Source organism: Haematobia irritans, chromosome 1, assembly GCF_050003625.1.
Source record: "Haematobia irritans isolate KBUSLIRL chromosome 1, ASM5000362v1, whole genome shotgun sequence".
Lineage (NCBI taxonomy): Eukaryota > Metazoa > Arthropoda > Insecta > Diptera > Muscidae > Haematobia > Haematobia irritans.
In genome coordinates, this window is record NC_134397.1 from 8,168,957 (window position 1) to 8,189,569 (window position 20,613).

The 20,613-nt window shown below is 33.5% G+C and overlaps 2 protein-coding genes across 9 annotated transcripts in view; both read right to left on the bottom strand.

Moving 5' to 3' along the window:
• Nucleotides 1-14,073, bottom strand: part of bon (tripartite motif-containing protein bonus) — an 81,196-nt gene extending 67,123 nt beyond the window's left edge. For all 8 annotated transcript variants that reach the window (XM_075289138.1, XM_075289145.1, XM_075289144.1 and 5 more), the window contains exon 1: nucleotides 12,760-14,073. In XM_075289138.1, the coding sequence (XP_075145253.1) occupies nucleotides 12,760-12,969 (210 nt within the window). In that variant the 5' untranslated portion in view covers nucleotides 12,970-14,073. The remainder of the gene's footprint in view (nucleotides 1-12,759) is intronic.
• A 1,548-nt stretch (nucleotides 14,074-15,621) lies between these two features.
• Vps39 (vacuolar protein sorting 39) lies at nucleotides 15,622-18,859 on the bottom strand. Its single transcript, XM_075289148.1, has 6 exons — nucleotides 18,701-18,859; nucleotides 18,373-18,641; nucleotides 18,086-18,289; nucleotides 17,511-18,023; nucleotides 16,148-17,449; nucleotides 15,622-16,086 (listed from the first exon to the last, which is right to left on the bottom strand). Exons 1-6 carry the CDS (start codon nucleotides 18,768-18,770, stop codon nucleotides 15,778-15,780), a joined length of 2,667 nt encoding a protein of 888 aa, XP_075145263.1. The 5' UTR covers nucleotides 18,771-18,859; the 3' UTR covers nucleotides 15,622-15,777.
• Between the last annotated feature and the right edge of the window lie 1,754 nt (nucleotides 18,860-20,613).

Genomic DNA, 20,613 nt, shown 5'->3' on the forward strand with positions numbered 1-20,613 from the left:
ATATCTCGAATTCTAGCAATGAACTTTATGAAATTATTTCGGATTTAGATTCTACTCATCGTGCCCTACAATTTGGTATATGGGTGTATACTGCCCCCTCTATAGTTTTGGCACAGTGGTCACATTTGTTTTTAACTTTAACTCAATTGACACTAAAATTGAAAATATCTCGAATTCTGGCAATGAACTTTATGAAATTATTTCGGATTTAGATTCTACTCATCGTGCCCTACAATTTGGTATATGGGTGTATACTGCCCCCTCTATAGTTTTGGCACAGTGGTCACATTTGTTTTTAACTTTAACTCAATCGCAACTTAAAGTGAAAATATCTCGAATTCTGGCAATGAACTTTATAAAATTATTTCGGATTTAGATTCTACTCATCGTGCCCTACAATTTGGTATATGGGTGTATACTGCCCCCTCTATAGTTTTGGCACAGTGGTCACATTTGTTTTTAACTTTAACTCAATCGCAACTTAAAGTGAAAATATCTCGAATTCTGGCAATGAACTTTATGAAATTATTTCGGATTTAGATTCTACTCATCGTGCCCTACAATTTGGTATATGGGTGTATACTGCCCCCTCTATAGTTTTGGCACAGTGGTCACATTTGTTTTTAACTTTAACTCAATTGACACTAAAATTGAAAATATCTCGAATTCTGGCAATGAACTTTATGAAATTATTTCGGATTTAGATTCTACTCATCGTGCCCTACAATTTGGTATATGGGTGTATACTGCCCCCTCTATAGTTTTGGCACAGTGGTCACATTTGTTTTTAACTTTAACTCAATCGCAACTTAAAGTGAAAATATCTCGAATTCTGGCAATGAACTTTATGAAATTATTTCGGATTTAGATTCTACTCATCGTGCCCTACAATTTGGTATATGGGTGTATACTGCCCCCTCTATAGTTTTGGCACAGTGGTCACATTTGTTTTTAACTTTAACTCAATCGCAACTTAAATTGAAAATATCTCGAATTCTGGCAATGAACATTATGAAATTATTTCGGATTTAGATTCTACTCATCGTGCCCTACAATTTGGTATATGGGTGTATACTGCCCCCTCTATAGTTTTGGCACAATGATCGTTTTTTTTATTTTAACTATTTATTCTTTTTAAAGTTAACTTTATTTTTTCTCTGTTAAGCACTTAGCAGAGCTCTGTTAACGCTCTGTTAACGTTAAGACAATGTTATCATAAATTTTAAAGTTAACTTTATTTTCACGGACATACTTAACTGCCACTTGTGGGTGGCAGTGTTTAGAAGAAGTTTCTACGCAATCCATGATGGAGGGTACATAAGCTTCGGCCTGGCCGAACTTACGGCCGTATATACTTGTTTTTTTGTACGGAACTTATATCGAAGTCCGAACTTTTTTTTGAAAATTTTTCACATCCCACCAAAAAATTCGAAAGTTCTTCCTAAGTCATTACCCGTAATGTACATCCAAAAATGCTGTTCTAGAGATGGGCCTAATTTTCACATTACGATACATAAAAATTCTTTGTTTTACTATGTTTTCGCAATAAATTAAAATTTTCTGAATTTTACCAGATATAAAACCCAGCAAGGATAGCAAAATTATTGGATATTTCCAAAAAATATTTAAGAAGTGTACTTATCCATTTCTCGGCAAACGTGGAATTTGCGATCAAATATTTATCAGCGTTATCTAAAACTCCTCTACGTAAAGATACAATTAGAAGATGTTAATATTTTTTTTATGATTTTCCTTATTATTATTATTTTTTTTTTTTAATGAAATCTAAAATACTAAAAGATCAAAGAACATTATCATAGCGTTTTTACTAGGTTTTTTGCTGGTCTTCTTCAGTCTTAAAGTATAAATTGTTTAGCCATGTCATTTGTTTCCTTCATGTACACAGTACTTACGTATACCCCAACCATCAATGATCTATATATGAATTCGAATAAAAATCTGGATCAAAACTTCATTAAAAATTCAAAAGATTCATTTGATTTCAAAAAAGTTTCATATGAAATGAAAAAGGTTTCAATTGATTTGTAAAATGTTTCATTTGATTTGAAAAACGTTTCATTTGATTTGAAAAAGGATTCATTTGGTTTGAAAAAGGTTTCATTTGAAATGTAAAATATAAAAATGTTTCATTTGAAGTGAAAATACCAAAGTAGTGTACAACTATAATTCTCAAATCAGTGTCTTACAGCGAATCGGGCATTGAAACCAGAAAAATCAAAGTGAGGAAAATACAACTATTCGCGGGGAAGGGGTGTAATTTGGGAATAATTTGTCCTGATCACCTTAGGTTAGGTTAGGTATATTGACAGCCCATATTTCAGGCTCATTTAGACTATTCAGTCCAATGGTGAACGTCTCCCCCAATGGTGAACGTCTCTTATCACTGAGTGCTGCCCAATTCTATGTTAAGCTCAACGACAAGGGACCTCCTTTTTATAGCCGAGTCCGAACGGCGTTCCACATTGCAGTGAAACGACTTAGAGAAGCTTTGAAACACTCAGAAATGTCACCAGCATTACTGAGGTGGGACAATCCACCGCTGAAAAACTGTTTGGTATTTGGTCGAAACTGGGTTTGAACACACCACCCTGTGTATGCAAGGCGGCCATGCTAACCATTGCACCACGGTGGCTCACTTTGAAAAAAGAAGGATTGTCATTGACAACAAGCTAATGATCAATAGCAAACATTCGTGAACTATAGCTTTTCAAAGTTCTCTCTCTCTGATATTTCAATGTGAAAGGGAAGAAAGGAAATTACTAAACAAGACAGAAAAATATCTGCTTTCGTTACAATTCTAATTTTACTTTTCAATCATTAAATACATATTGGACAAAGGTTTGTTTTTATCTTAATTAGACTCTTGTTTACAATGTAAGATTTTTTTTAAAAGGAACGATTTTGACAAAAAAACTGTGCTTAAAACTTGTTCAAAATCAAAATAAATAAAGACCTTACATTTTTTCCACTTTAATAAAGCACCATATAGGGTGGCTAATAGGTATTGCAACCATTATCAGATTGCTAATCGCTCGTCTGAGAGATTTATTCCAGTAACAATTCATTTTATTGTTTATAAGCTTACAAAAAAGCATTTTGATCTATTGCATTCAAAGGTCCGTCGAAAATGTACACCTTCGATTGACCACCAGAACTCAAACGCCGCCAATGATAATAGTGTGGATCGCCGTAACGGACGATGGTAGCTCCTTGCTCGTATTCATCGATCGTGGAATAAAAATTAATGCAATGAAAATATCCTGAAGGCAGTATTGAAGCTCTGGACAGATAAGCACACGCAGAGAAGGAATATGATCACCTCAAACATGTTTCAAGAGCAAAATTTTATTTTTGTATGGTGACCATGTAACATGTTTGCACTAAAATGTTATTTTCTCGTCAAATATAATCTGCTTGCGGAAATCAGATACATGATTTCCGAGAAAATAACATGTTTGCGAAAACCATTACATGCTCACCACCCAAAAATAAAATTTTGCTCTTAAAACATGGGCATTTTGGAGAGTAAGGATGATATTAAAAATACCAATGTCTCCGCAGAGCCACTTTTGTGCAACGAGTGATTGCTTTATCGGCAGTTTTGTGTCAAGTGAGTCAACTCGAACAAACCTAACTAATTCTAAAATTAATTTTATTTACGATTTTTTTTTTATAAATATATACTGGAATTTCGTTTGCTTTTAATATTGCTTTTTTTGTGTGTAGGAGTTTAGACATTTTTAAAATAATTTGAAATAAATATCACCATAGATCGAAATAAAATGTCCACAAAACTATCAAGGATACTACAATATTTTAGGTGTTTTTCCTCATGCCAACATTTCAAAGCCACAAAATGGGGAGAATAGTAGAATCATGTCTCGTGAGTCGAGTGGAAAACGCCACTGCACGACCTCTGATACACGATCATGAGAAACAACAACAGCTGCCAAACTAAACAAGGAGAAAACAACAACTACGCCAAATAACCTTTCCAAGATTTCTAAAATTGATAAAGAGAGCAACAAAAACAACAATGAAAAAATGGACCCATAAAATTTGTAAAACGTGCCATAAAACACAAGTTGTCATTTGCCTCTTTTTGTATTTGTTTGTTCGTTGCTCACTCGGTTTTTCGTTCGTGCCACATGTGTATATAGATATGTACAAAGAATTTCATATGGCGTGTATATGAATATGTGGTTGTACTATTTTTGTTGTGAATGTTTCTCTTCGATATTTGCTGTGAATGGCTGTTGTGAATGCACAATCTCGTGCGAAATTACGATAAAGAAATATAAAATAACATCAAATAAAAATAAATTTTATGTAGAATGTGTGTTACCATGAATGAATGTGCGCGCTGGCATTAAACAAATGTAATATTATAATAGTAATAATGTTTTACTACTTGCTACACATTACCGTAGAAGGTAGCAATGTAGATAAAAATAATGACAGCAAATAAAGGAATATGACAAATCGAAAGTGTTCATATAGGAAATGTATTTTTAAGAAACAAAATACTGAAAAACAAAATCAACAAAACAATGAGTATAAAATAAATAAATTAAATATGTGATATAATTTACTTAGGCAAAGGTTTCTAAAGCCTTCGACTATTAGAGATATAATAAATTCAGTACTTCCTTGTGTTAATGTACATAGAACAAGGTGTACCATAAATGTTTATTAACTCAATTTCGGGTCAGGTATGAAATCCAAGGCGGTGAATGTAGAATCCAATTTATTAATAAACAATCCTAAAACACCACAAATTTAACAAATTGTGATTATTTTTCCGGGATCCCGAAAAATACCGGGATTCAAAATAAACATATCAGGGATTCAGGATTTCTCGTCCCAAATATCCCGGGATTTCGGGACTGGATTTATCCCGAATGATAGCCCTACTATTAACATAGTTTTAGGAAAAAAAATAACAACAAAGTCCAACCCGCCAAAGAGGTGTCTGCTTCTCTTTGGCGGGTTGTACTTTGCGGTTGTTTTTTTTCGCAAAAATTATGTTAGTTCTTAATACTGCAATGAAACCTTTTAATTTTAGATGTCTTACGAAATGTTGGCACTAGAAATCAACAGAGCAATCTTCCTTCGCAAAAATACGAAAATGTGCCGTATAGATTCCAAAATTAGAGGATAGATTCAGTAATGCCAATTTCATTGAAAAAAAAGGAACTTCGCAATAGCCCCGATAACTAATAATACACTACAAAAATTATTTACTAATCTAAAATAAAAAATTGACAACATGGACAAATCAACTCTGATATACAAAATAAAGTGCAATGGGTACGGAAAAAAATATTGTAAAATTTTATTGGATAATAGAGTTATAAGCTAGTCGCTAATTCGAAGATGTCCATACTCATATATTACTACAAATTTCTTCATAGTTACCAACTCCACTGTACTGTTAGCCCTGGGTATACTTCAGAATATTTCTTGTTTTCATTATAAAGGGTGATTCTTTTGAGGTTAGGATTTTCATGCATTAGTATTTGACAGATCACGTGGGATTTCAGACATGGTGTCAAAGAGAAAGATGCTCAGTATGCTTTGACATTTCATCATGAATAGACTTACTAACGAGCCACAATGTCGAATTTTCAGTGAATGGGCCCTAGAAAAGTTGGCAGAAAATCCGCTTTTTTATCGACAAATTTTGTTCAGCGATGAGGCTCATTTCTGGTTGAATGGCTACGTAAATAAGCAAAATTGCCGCATTTGGAGTGAAGAGCAACCAGAAGCCGTTCAAGAACTGCCCATGCATCCCGAAAAATGCACTGTTTGGTGTGGTTTGTACGCTGGTGGAATCATTGGACCGTATTTTTTCAAAGATGCTGTTGGACGCAACGTTACGGTGAATGGCGATCGCTATCGTTCGATGCTAACAAACTTTTTGTTGCCAAAAATGGAAGAACTGAACTTGGTTGACATGTGGTTTCAACAAGATGGCGCTACATGCCACACAGCTCGCGATTCTATGGCCATTTTGAGGGAAAACTTCGGAGAACAATTCATCTCAAGAAATGGACCGGTAAGTTGGCCACCAAGATCATGCGATTTGACGCCTTTAGACTATTTTTTGTGGGGCTACGTCAAGTCTAAAGTCTACAGAAATAAGCCAGCAACTATTCCAGCTTTGGAAGACAACATTTCCGAAGAAATTCGGGCTATTCCGGCCGAAATGCTCGAAAAAGTTGCCCAAAATTGGACTTTCCGAATGGACCACCTAAGACGCAGCCGCGGTCAACATTTAAATGAAATTATCTTCAAAAAGTAAATGTCATGGACCAATCTAACGTTTCAAATAAAGAACCGATGAGATTTTGCAAATTTTATGCGTTTTTTAAAAAAAAAAAGTTATCAAGCTCTTAACAAATCACGCTTTATAAAATTAAAACAAAATATTTTCATTTAACATCGAACTGTCAATCAACTATCACACATCTTCAATAGCAAAACAAGAAACAACTTCATAACATGACACAAGGCAGATATTAGGGGGCACACACATAGACAACGGCAACAGATGTTTTTAAAATATTTCTAATCGATAAATATACACAGATATCAATCACTTCTGTCAGATAGATTTTTTCCCAATATTTTAATAATTTTTTTGCGAAAAAATACTTCAAATCACTTGAAGAATATTCGATTTTTTACCCTTCACCATAGGATATATTAATATATTGGTCTAAGACCCCATAATCAGACACCCAAATCACACAAACTTTCGAACAGGACAAGTTATCCACTTGGCTTCTGGTACAAGTAGTTGTTATTGATGTAGGCTGGATGGTATTGCAAATGGGCCATATTGGGGAGAAAATTTTTATTTGGTAGTATTCTTGGCCCTTTGTTATTTATATTATATTTTAATGATGTTCAATTTTGTTGCCAGTTTACAAACTGTTTGATTTATGCTGATGACATTAAGATATTTGCAAATATTAAGTGCTTATCTGACGTAATATTGCTACAATGTGATTTAGATAGATTATTCTCGTGGTGTGAATTAAATTTATTGCCCTTGAATGTTTATAAATGCGTTCACCTATCCTACTCGAGAAGAAATAATGTTCTAAATTCTTCTTATCTTATAAATGATCAGGAACTGTTAAAGGTTGATAATATTCGTGATTTGGGGGTTGTTTTTGATGTTAAATTATCGTTCAAATTACATATAGATTATATAATGCCTAAGGCTTATGTGATGTTGGCATTTGTCAAACGAAATTCTAAAGAATTCTTAGATCCATATACTAGAAAGATATTGTACATGACCTTTGTGAGATCTAGGCTGGAATATACCGCGATTGTATGGAATCCTATATATACTGTCCATTGCGATCGAATTGAAAGATTGCAGAAGAAGTTCATAAAGTTTGCACTATCGTCTGTGCCTTTTACGGATCCATTGCCTTCGTATGAAGCTAGGTGTAGACTAATTCATTTGGATTCTCTTCAATCCCGTAGATTAAAGTTTTCTGTTTTGTTCATTTATAAAATGATTAATGGATTTATAGATTGTCCGTCTCTTTTAGAGTTGATTGGTATCGATGTACCAGTACGAAGACATGATTATTTTACAAATCCTGCTCATAGAACTAAATATGCATCCTTGGAGCCTATTTTAAGATCTCTAAAGGAATTTAACAATTTAAATAATAACTTTGATTTAGATTTTTCAATTTCCCTAAATAATTTTAATTCTATTTTAGACTTAAATTATTTTTAGAATTGCTAGTCTGAAAGGAATGTATTAGGTTAGGTTAGGTTAGGTTAGGTTAGGTGGCAGCCCGATGTATCGGGCTCACTTAGACTATTCAGTCCATTGTGATACCACATTGGTGAACTTCTCTCTTATCACTGAGTGCTGCCCGATTCCATGTTAAGCTCAATGACAAGGGACCTCCTTTGTATAGCCGAGTCCGAACGGCGTTCCACATTGCAGTGAAACCACTTAGAGAAGCTTTGAAACCCTCAGAAATGTCACCAGCATTACTGAGGTGGGATAATCCACCACTGAAAAACTTTTTTTGGTGTTTGGTCGAAGCAGGAATCGAACCCACGACCTTGTGTATGCAAGGCGGGCATGCTAACCATTGCACCACGGTGGCTCCCAAGGAATGTATTCCATAGACTGAATAAATAAATAAATCCGGTTGAAATTTGGTACGAGATGTTATTACCACTCCTTAACAACCATTCAAAAAATTGGTGCGCATCGGACCATACTTATATATAGCCGCTTAAAAACCGATTTCCAAATATGACTTTCGAAGCCTCTCGGAGGTTCAAATTTCATCCATCCGAAAATTATATGGATCAATTTCATTATGATATATAGGCCCCATATAAACGAATCGCCAAATCTTACACATTCCTTCCAGAAAAGCAAATTTCATCCGATTGAAATAAATAAATAAATAATTATATATAGCCCACATATAAACCGACCCCCAAAAAATGATTTCTGGAGACTAATGGAGGAACAAATTCCATCCGTTCCTATTGAAATGAGGCTCTCTAATTACCGTACGAAATTGGTTCATACCGGTTCATAATTATTTATAAACTTCACTATATAAACCAATCAAGAACTGAATTGGCTAATGTATAGGTATTTAATCTGCCTTTTTTTCTAACATAGACTCCATATGGACTAATTTACAATTTAGAAGACTATGTTAAGAAGTTTCAAGATACAATGTTACCACAACCCAATTAATAATTGTAGATGACAGTCTTTAGCAGAACATTCTATGCAATCCATGGTGAAAAGTACATAAGATTCGGCCTGGCCGAACGTATGACCGTATATACTTGTTTTTAATTATAGGCAATTCAAGAGCAATAATGAAGTTTTAAGAAAATATATAATCATAAAACTACAATATTTGGGAACTACTTTAGATCTATGAATATTTTATTTGTTGCTCATTGAAGTTTGGCAATTTCATGGCAGTTTCATAGTTAATAAAGAAACTTTTGTTAAAATCTGGTTATGGCTCAAAACTTTTAGTTGTTTTGGCTAAGGGCCACAACTTCATTTTAAATTAAGACTTCTCTGGTTCCCAGCTCGATCAAATCATAATTTAGTTTTTCGAGTTACCAACAACAATGTGACAAATTCCGTTATAGTAAAAAATCAGTTAAAAACTATCGAACCATAAATTCGTGTCCGGCAATTTCAAAATGTGATTTTCTTCTTAATGATGCCTACAACGCGGTGCAATGGTTAGCATAAACACTCTGCATAAAAGGGATTGTATGCCCTGCTTCGAACGAACACCAAAAAGTCCGCGATTAAATAATTATATTAAAATCTCACAAACTTTTATTCTAGGTATAGCATATGGATTTTCATATTAATATTAAAGGCGACTTCAAAATCTTCCCAATTAATGTTTTGAGAATCTACCTATTGAGTACAAAACTATTAAATGGTTTAGTTTAATAATGAAATGGTTTAGTTTAATAATGAAATAGCATTATATTTCAGACTGTTGGTCAATCCATTATGCTAAAAATACATTCAATATCTCTTTAATTGATAACCTTTGATCATTTAAATACTAATTTGTTGATCGCAATTTCACATGTGTAGAAATAAAACTTTAAAAATTCTATTTTATGGCTTTGTCATGACCCAAAGGCGATCAAATTTTGTGATTTTTTTGTAACAATGCCGGATTGTTGTTGACACTATCACAAAGTTGTTGAAACATGTTTATGTAATTAGCGTTTTACATTTCAAAAGTTTTGCAAAAAATTGATCTTTATAAGCGATGTATTAAGTTCCAACTATTTTGGGACGTTAATGATAGGGATTGTAATCAGAATCAAAACTATTTTTAGACTTTCAATTTTTTTACTGCGGTTAAACCGGGCAACTTCGCACAATTATTCACAATTCTTCGTATGTCAATACATATGTATCAACTTCTAAAAAACTTTTAAAACAAATGATATCGTCAAAAGATTCCCTTTTAAAACCAATTTTGATTTTTAGTTTAAAGTGTATTTGTCTATTTGAGTTGATTTTTAAAAATAAAGCATTCCTTAACCCTGGAAAGTCATCCTTATTTTTTGTACACTAACGTCATCCTTCGTCATTTTGACTACGGCTTATTTCACGACGCTATAATTTGCATCGTGAGCAAAAATTAGAACCAAAATTGAGTTTATTTCCTTATTCAATTTGTTTTTAATTAGTATAAGACAAAAATTCATAAAACGGTTGAATTAGTATAACTTAAATTTATCATTTCCTAATCGGCCAAAATATATTTTAAATCGAAAATGAAATTACGCGTCGTCATTTTGGCGAAGGATGACTGTCCAGGGTTAACATAACCCTCATATATATTACTTCCTATAGCCATTTTTCCTGTCAAGTGTTTGACTTCACATTAGTTAAAAGGACTAACGGTATGAACGTGTTTTTGCCTGGATTGTTTGATTTTTAACTAGGTTTTTATTTCGGTGAGAGACCTTTTCCAACTATCCTTTTCTGAATATGGATCTTTAATTCAAATGTTTATGCCTGTCAATTTTGTTCATTCTTATCCAATCAACAGAATAGAGTATTCAAACGATAAACGTCTTTAAGCTTGCAAAAAAATCATTTCGATAATTGAATTACTTATTTATTATAAGACAATAAACAGAACTTTTGCTACAACAACATTTACAGCTGCAACATAATTGAGGTTCTATTCAAATATTTATAGTAGTGATATAAAGATTAAACTGATCGTTTGATGTTAAGTAACAAAATAGACGAGTCACTTTAGTTTTTTATTGCTATGGAACATTTGTGTATTTAAAGGGATCCAAGTTTACATGGAAATTACACCATTACTTAAACTCTTAATAATTAACTTTATTGAACCAAAAACGCACCATTTTGTTCGATCCAGTTTAGCAATTTTTCCACTACAGACATTATTCAATCAATGTAAAACATTTGTTGTACAAAGAATTTTTAAATGTCTCTCGATGCCAATTTTATTCAATTAAGGAATTTATGCGTTGTTCAACACAAATTGTTATCCAATAGTGCAAGATCAGTGTTATATGGCGTATGCATCAAAAATCAAACCAAGCCGTAAAAATACTTTTTCGACTAACCAATTTTTCTCTATTTCTATGTCATATCATTGACTGTTGATTCTGATTCTATTTTCGCAGACATGGATCAGAAAAAAAAACCAAATTTTTATAATATATAATTACAGGGATTTTTGAAAAATTTCCTTTCGACTATTGTAGTGTCTACATGAAACATTAACAACATCGGCTAAACTTTTTCTAATGAATGTTAGATATAGTAGCGGCCATATTCAGTGCATTGTGATACACACAGAGGGGATCTTCTCTCTTATCACGGAGTGCTGCCCAATTCTATGTTTAACTTAATGACAAGGACCTCATTTTAGCAGTGTACGAACTACGATCACAATGCGGTAAAACCACTTAGAAACACTCTGAAACGTCACCAGCATTACTGAGAGGGGGGATAATCCTCCCTTTTTCCAATGAATAAATCTAAAAGTGGGCTTTGAATTTAAAGGAGAATTACATGTTATTTTTATGCCGTGGATATGTAAAGGTAACTAAGGTTTGATATACATGCTTGAGTAAAATTTCTCGCGTTTCACAATAATAAACGCACAGCCGCACATATACATTACCCATGATTACGTACCGATCGGTCAGTCAACTTATTTTTTTATCATTATTTTTTATCGTTTTATTGTTCTTAGATAATAGTATTTCTAATAGCTGATAATGCTGCACTCACAAGTGATTTTGGCCTACTGCGAAGGTTTATTAGTAAATTTTGGCCGATATTAGAGATCGGTTAGTTGGCCAACATTAATAGTCAATTAGACGATATTGGAATACACCAAAGTCAGCTTGAGGAATTTGATGATTGCCAAAAAACGTCGTCAAGTGGTCGGAATGCTGTTGTTGAACTTCTGCTTTGCCTAGCTATTAGTACTAAGTTTGCGATTTTAAAACAAAAAGTTTCTCAATTTTATGTCTCCCTAAATTTTCATTTAAAGAAGAAAGACATGCAGAATTGCTACTTTCCGTTTTATAGTGAGATTTGGCAAAAAGAGAAAAAATATGTTTTCGTCCTTTGGGTTTTCTTTCAATTTGTTTATTATGTTTAAAACTTATTATTTAATTGGGTTCGAAACTCACCACTTCTTCTCTAGGGAAAGCTAAACCAAGAATTCTGCATGATCTTAAATCTTAATGGAATAAAACAATATACGTTCCTCTCACTATTAATTGATATCATTTGTTCAAATAACACAGTAAAAGTTAAAAAAAAACCTCACTCATTGTAATCATTCAATCAATAAACGTGCAAAATCTAGTATTTTCCGTTTTATGGGCAAGTGGAAGTGGAAGAAGACATACATATAAAACGGAAGCAATGACTAACGAATGCTAGACGAATGTATTCCATATACACTATCAGTTAGAAGCCAAAAACCACTAATGCCGCTGGAGTGCTGAAAATAAATTTGTAAACAAAGCTTTTTTCATTTCCAATCGACGACAGCAGATTGTGCTTCTGGTCAAGCAGACAGATGTTAAAGTGTGTACTTGATAGTGTATCAACATCTCTGAGAGTAAAAATAAAATAAAAACAATCAACATATTTCCATATAACAAAACAAGTGGGCTTACCCTTTTCTCTGCACTATCACAGGGATTGACAATCGATGAAGATGTCGAAGACAGGGCTGAGGCAGCAGCGGCTGATGTTGAAGCAGCTGTGGCGCCCAAATGATCTTGTGTATCCATGTCTGAGAGTCCAGTATCCAATTCTTGCTTAATCGCTGGCATTAGGGGTAAAAAGTCATTTTTACTTAAATTATTAAGTTCTTCCAACTCCATGATGGCGACACTATGCGGTTGGATTAATTGTTTAATATTTTGCAAAAACAAGAATCAAAACACTTTCTCAAATGACCGATTTAACCAGATTCAATGAATGTGTCATCATTATGGTGGAGGGGACTGACTGACTGGTTGGTGGCTGGCTGATTGGTGTGTGTTTGTTTTTGTGGGTGATGATGCCTTTTGTTTAGTATTGGGGAAGGTTGTTTCGCTATTTTGTTTATTTGTTTTTCTTTTCTTGTTTCTTATTTGTTGTTATGGTAATAAGGGAGCACGTCACGGCGTGACAAAGACCATATAGACAACACTATGTTAGGGACCATCAATGACGTCGGCGTCGATGTCTCCTCCGTTGTTTTATCTATTCTATACACACCGCACCGACCGACTCACACACACACTCAGTGGCTCGTTCAAGTAAAACACTCACAAATGCGAATTTGCGGCAGAAAGCGTAATGCACGATACCCGAAGTAACACCGAGTCTATGTGGATGTTGATACTGTACGCTTTGTACGTAACGTGGGAAGAGCAATTTGGCATTAACAAAAAAAGGCGTAAATATTTTTTGTAATAAGAATATTCATATATAATTTAGCCAATCTCCAGATCCTTGTGGTGTATTTTTTTAGTAGTCATAGAACAGTAGTTTTATTATTATTGCACCACCGAAGATCGAATTGCAATACACACACACTTTGTATTGTCACATTCTTATTGTGACGAATTTTGATAATTTTTCTACAATTTTTGTTGTAGCAATAATTGAAATCCTTTTCTTTAGGCGCTTATTGTGCCCAACCAATTGTGCCTCATACAATAAATTATTTAATTTTATAACCTTTTCTTGCTTTCAATTACACTCACTAACACATTCATTACACACACCAAAAAAGTGAAAATTTTCATGGCTCATTTTGCAACGTCTCTGTTTTCACCTCATTTTTAATGAGTTTTTTTACACTTCTTTGCAAAATTCATTTATATTTTGTGTACATTTTGGTTTTGTATTGTTTTATTAAAGTAAACTAATTTTAGTTTATTTATTTTGTGTAAAATTGTCGAAAAACAAGTTCTCAAATTTTTCTCGCGTCTCTCCGTTGTCAGAAGCAAACCGATTGTAATCGAAATATTTTTCGATTATTCACTAAATTAATCAATCGTGTAAACTACATTTAGTAGTAGTAAACCGATATTTTGCAACCGTGGAAGTTCGATTTTAAAACACGTTCACTTAGTTGTTTAAGTAAAGTAACGCAAACTGTATAGACTAATTAGTCCATTTCGTTTTAAACGAGTAACGTAACGGTAGTTTTTATGGGGCCTTGCTAATATACTTAAAACGTCAAATAAATTAATTTGATAGAATTCAATAAAGATATAATCAGAGAATGAAGCCGCCAAGTCGCGCCACCAATTTCAGTCGCCGCCGAATATGTCGACTCATCTCGACTCAAATTTAATTAATAAAAATATCGATTCAATTCAGAAAAAATGTATATATAATTGACTTACTTTTACCAAAATTTTGAACACAACCAATCATTTTCAAGATGCTATAATAAGTTTGCAAAAATTTAGCTCAGACAATTTGAATGAAAAGAAAATTTGTTTCTAATATTGGTTGTACAAATAATCTCATTGCCATTGGAATAACTTCAAATTGATTTTATAATGGATAATTGTCCACCGCCGAATGGACAAATTTATATCGACTTAGCCGCCGCCGCCGGCTTGACGGCATTTATATTTTTGCACTTCCAATTTATCGTTTTGGTGGTAAAAACGAACATAGTACCCACCTTCTTCCTTCCTGTACTAAAACCGATTTCAAATGTCAAAAATAACCCTACATTTCAAAATTTAATACCATCCTCACATTTACTATAGACACTATTATTTAACTATGTCGCTATCAATAAACTAAAAAGCTATAAATGAATCAAGAGACGTCAGTATTCATAAGATTTTACGAATACCTAGCGAAATTTTCCTTAGAGATATCAATTCAATTTCTATTAATCTATTTAGACCCTTTTTGGACTACATATTGATAGAAATATATATATATATATATATATATATATATATATATATATATATATATATATATATATATATATATATATATATATATATATATATATATATATATATATATATATATATATATATATATATATATATATATATATATATATATATATATATATATATATATATATATATATATATATATATATTCCAAACTATGACACAGTTTTGACATGTATTTCTTATTCGTTAGAGGCGCATACCGTCCTTAAGAAATTAACTAAAATATCGCTAGGCAGTTTTTCCAACGAAATTTCGTTAGAATTATGTTATCGACGAACTATGAAAAAAGAACCACACACCAAAATTGTCCTATCGACGGGTAAAATAAATTGCCAGAGATTAAAAAAAACCGCGTTTCAAAACTGCTTTATCGATACAAAACAAAGTTGATTTCTAATTAGCATGACAACAATAATATTCCGCTTTAAAGCCTGATATGCAGTTCTAACGAAAATTAATGTTGTTTGCCAATAATGCAGCTTTCCAATGCATTTCATATGGTAGCAAACACAGAGGTGCATACCGACCTTAAAATATAAAAGCCAATGGTGGTTCAATTCTATTTATCGAATACTATTTATTATGATCTCTTCATAGAACAATAATTCTATTACTTTGTCCACGACTGTCTTTATAACTTATTGATAAAGTAAATATTAGATAAAATACAAATTTGAAAACTTATATATGTAACAATTGCAGACCACTTCAATTTGAAAAAAGATTCGAGGCCATAATACGTTTGTCATGACACGATAAATGCACAATTTCCCCATTCGGATAACGCACAAAAGCACTTTGATTGGCGAAGCGTTTTTTACATTCGGGACAAGCAGTGAATTCATTAATTTCAAAACTTATATTTTGTTGTTCTTGCACTAGATCGGTACATCGTCGTATCTCCGCTTGCAATAGAGCCTTTTTCATTTCCATGTGATGTTCATGGGCTGTTTTGGTGCGTATAACCGTATCCAGATAATTAAGCATACGATACACGGGCATATCATCGGGTAAGAACTAGAGATTGAAATATTTTGTCATGAAAAATTAAAATAAAATGAATTCTATTTACACTTACCGGCCATATTTTGCTTGGGTCAATTTTTGTAGCATATTTATTTAGTAATTCTACGGCAACGTCTTGGTTGGGTGTTTTGAAATCTGGGTGTAATTCAACACCTTCGTAGGGTGGCTCTTTGAGAGGATTCAGAATAGTTTTAAGCAAAATGAAGAATATGTCTGGTTCATCCTCATAGTTCCTTTCACAATACTTGGAAGATTTCTCAATATCCCCTAGAATTTGAACATAAATAGCTAAAACCTTTTCATGCTTCTTAAGACGTTCCAATATCAACGCTCTCTCTTCCAACATTATATTTATGGGGAAATCTTTAAGCACCACATCTGGTGAATAGTGGCTGGAACTTTCCAGCATATTATACAACTTGGATCGATATTCCTTGAGTTCATCGCGTAGCTTTTGCGATTCATCTTTTTCAAGTTCTTTGGTAATATTTTGAATTTTTTCCCTATACTGTTTTATTAAGACATTGTGCATAAGGGTATTGGTCTCCTTCCAATCATTGATCACATGTTCCAAATAGGGTATAACTAATGCCTTGTGCTGACTCAGCAAATAATCCAAAACATGGGCTTTTGGGAGATTTTCCACTTCTATAAAATCTTCGGTGAAAATTCTGAGACCTTGCTCTGGATCGGATTTTAGAACCCAATCGGAAAATTCTTTAATTAGTGGCCAATGTGAGGGACCCAATTGTTGAAGATATCGTATGGTTCTTTCATTGCCATATAAATTTGAACCTTCTTTGGTTGCTTGAGTTCTCAGAAGTTCCAATGCTTTCTTGTGTTGTCCATTAGTCTGGTAGAGAATAATTAATTCGGAAATTTTATCATGTTTTAGCAAGGTTTTCTCTGATTCCTCCAAATGACATTGATTCAAGCGCAATAGAGGAGCTATCAGGGAATCATTTGTTTGTAAATAACATTTTAAAAGTGTGGTATCGATTATAGATAGCAACGATTTGGAAGCATTTTTGGTATCACGTAGTTTAACTACTTCTTTCTGTCTGGCCAAAGCCAAAAACTCGATTAAAGCCAATAAAGCATTTTCTAAATCTTTGTCCTCCAACTGAGGCATGGCGACTTGAGGGACGGTAGCATCGAAACTATCAACGGCTGCTTTACTACTTTGATCCTGTAGTAGATTGGGAAATAGGCGTATAACATCATAAGGATTTGCTTGGGCCTTTTCGAATTCACTCATAGCAGCAGAGAATTGCTTTAGGCTAAACAATTCTTTGGCATAACGCATGTGAATTTGTCGTATGGTTTCTGCTTTTGAGGGTTCATCTGAAATATTCTGCAAAGTATATAAAAATTTTGGTTATTAATAGACCTAATGTTAGGATAACCTAACCCACCGTTAATTCAATTGCCAGTTGAAACTTCTTTTGCTGTAATAATTGTTGGCGCTGTAGAGTTATATCCACCATACGAATACACCATAGTTCGGAAATAGCTGCACAAAATATGATGCCTTGGCCGGAACGTACCATATGCTTGGTCTTGTTCAACTCTGGAATAAATTGGACTAGAGTATCCTTATTGATACCATTCGCTTCTAAACAACGAATTTCAATGCCAGTAGAGACACGACCAACTGCAAATGGTTCATCCCAAACCAAGGACAATAGAGGCCCGGACCAACTAATGGGTTTTAATGGATTTTTGGTTTTTCCCGACGATGTAGCATCGATTGCTTGAGGCTTAGATTTGTCATCTTTGCGAGCAAGATATTCGCTAGGATCTATAGTAACAAGATATTCGTCCTTTGAGACACCAATTATGTCTTTCAATAGACATATGCAGGGATCCATGCTGTGGGAGGATGAGGTAACGATAAGATCATGTTTCTCCGTTTTATTATATTTGATCTATTGTGTAATAAGAGGAAGGTTCAATAAGTTCGATTCTATGTAATTGCAATTTTACTTACATTGAATATTACATATTCATCTTTGTAGCCTACGCATATTAAATCATCGACCCAGCACAAAGCTTTTGGTACATCTTTAAGTTCAATGCTAAAATTGGGCGATTCCAAAACATCTGGTTTCCAATAAAAAAATTGTAAACGCCTCTTAATGGCACAGCAAACTCGAACCACATTGGCAGACTTCCCGGTAGTCGACATATATGTCTAAAAAACAACAAAATTTACTTTTAACTGGAGGTCTCCCATCGTTGTCAATATTGGCACAATTCGTATTTGCCTTCGTCTACCTTAACATCCATTGTAAAAATACTACATCCTTTAGTTAGTTCCGAACTGTGAATAAAGGTAAAATTTTTTTCCATATGGCTAATGTCACAAACATGTATCATTGCATCCGTAAGGATAAACAAAAGGTTTTCTTCTGGAATAACTTCCATTTGAACAATAGCTTTTTTGCTGAAGTTTTTGTTAAACATCAACATATCAACAGCTCCCTTTTCATCTACGGAATACATAATCAATTGACCACTTCGAGTTCCCAGGATTACATTGTTGTCTAGAGATAATAAAGTAAAACTATACATCGACATTTGTTCATAGCACGATGGGATTTACCGTATGCAGCAATGGACTCGATGTGTACCCCCTGTTTTAAAACAGATTGAATTTGATAGGACTGATGCATTCCGTATTTGTTCACCGCTCCTTTATTGCTGTATCTTAAGAATATCACAATAAACAATTAGTAATTGCTTACAAGAGGAAAACAGCTGCATTAAAGTAGTGTTGCCATTTTCCTCACACAACATTGTAGAGTAATAGAGTATGGTGATATAAACATCTGATTATGAACTATATAATTTGAACCAAGGCATATTAATTAAAGGTAAAGTCACGAGCAAACGTGTGTACACCCCATGATATTTAGAAAGTCAAACTGAAATGACAGATCACTTAAGTTGATATTTTGTGTATGTGTAGTGTTGTTGTATTGTTGAACGTTTGGACTTTGTTGTAAATTTAGATAATTATATTTAACAGTTTTTCAAGAAAGCTCTTTTATTTTTCTCCCCAGTTTCTAACACGTAGGCGAAAAGTTTCATAAAACTAAACCCATACAAACAACACAATGTAAATAAAAGCAATATTTATGTACACAAAGAATGTAAACAAACCTACTAAACGTAAACAAAGACTTTGACAAGATGAATGTCGATATTAGTCACCTGATTGCATGACTTTACCTTTAATTAATATGCCTTGAATTTGAACCAAGGCATATTAATTAAAGGTAGAGTCACGAGCAAGCATGTGTACACCCCATGATATTTAGAAAGTCAAACTAAAATGACAGGTCTCTTAAGTTGACATTTTGTGTATGTGTAGTGTTGTTGTATTATAACACAATGTAAATAAAAGCAATATTTATGTACACAAAGAATGTAAACAAACAAAGCCTTTGACAAGATGAATATCGATATTAGTCACCTGATTGCATGACTTTATCTCTTTAATATGCCTTGGTTTGAACTATATGTTTGAAAAATTGTTGAAATTTAGCATTTTTCAAATGTTTGTGTTTATTGGGTAGAGATGTCTATCGGGATGTGGGAATGGTGATATTTTAGGCCATGAAAGCTATAGACGTCTCAAGTCCATTCAATTGTAGTTTGTAAATGAGTGGTTTTTAATTTGTCTTTAACTTTGTTTCGTTTCCTTGTTTCTTTTGATAAAACAGAATTTTCTAAAAGAAAAAAAAAATGCTATACGTCTACCAGAGAATGAAGCCGACCCATTTTTGTCGGCGGCGGCTGACACTAAATATTTGCCTCCGGCGGCGGCGGCTTGACGGCTAAGCCGATAAAAAATTATCTATTCGGCGGCGCAAAATTATCTATTATAAAATCAATTTGAAGTTTTCCGAATTGTAATAAGATTAGTTGTACAACCAATCATACAATCAAATTTACATTTCATTCAAATTTTTTGAGCTAAATTTTTGTAAAACTATTATAGCAACATGATACTAATTCATTGAAGGTGGAAAGTTCAAAATTTTGGCAAAAACTATAACAAATGTTATTAAATTTTTCTGATATAAATCAATATTTTAGATTAATTGGCGGCTAAATTTGAGTCGAGATGAGTCGACATATTCGGCGGCGGCGTCGACTGCTAAAAACGGGTCGGCGACGGCTAAAATCGGCGGCGCGACTCGGCGGCTTCATTCTCTGACGTCTACACCTTTTTTTGAAGCAAATTGACTGATTTGTAAGCTAACTTATCGTTCTCAAAAAAAAGAGTGATTTCGAAATCCCGGGAATTCTTGCCATAAAAAACAATGGTAAAAGGTCGGTGTCACATTAATGCGTCTTACAGATTATAAGTTTTTCCAGACGGAATGTCTGTGTTTGTAAAGAATCTTACAGTGTGTCCAATCGATACGACAATTCGTTGATGACTAAATAATAGATAAATGTGTTATCGATCCCATAAACATGCAGCAGTATCGATTATGCCTTCGGACT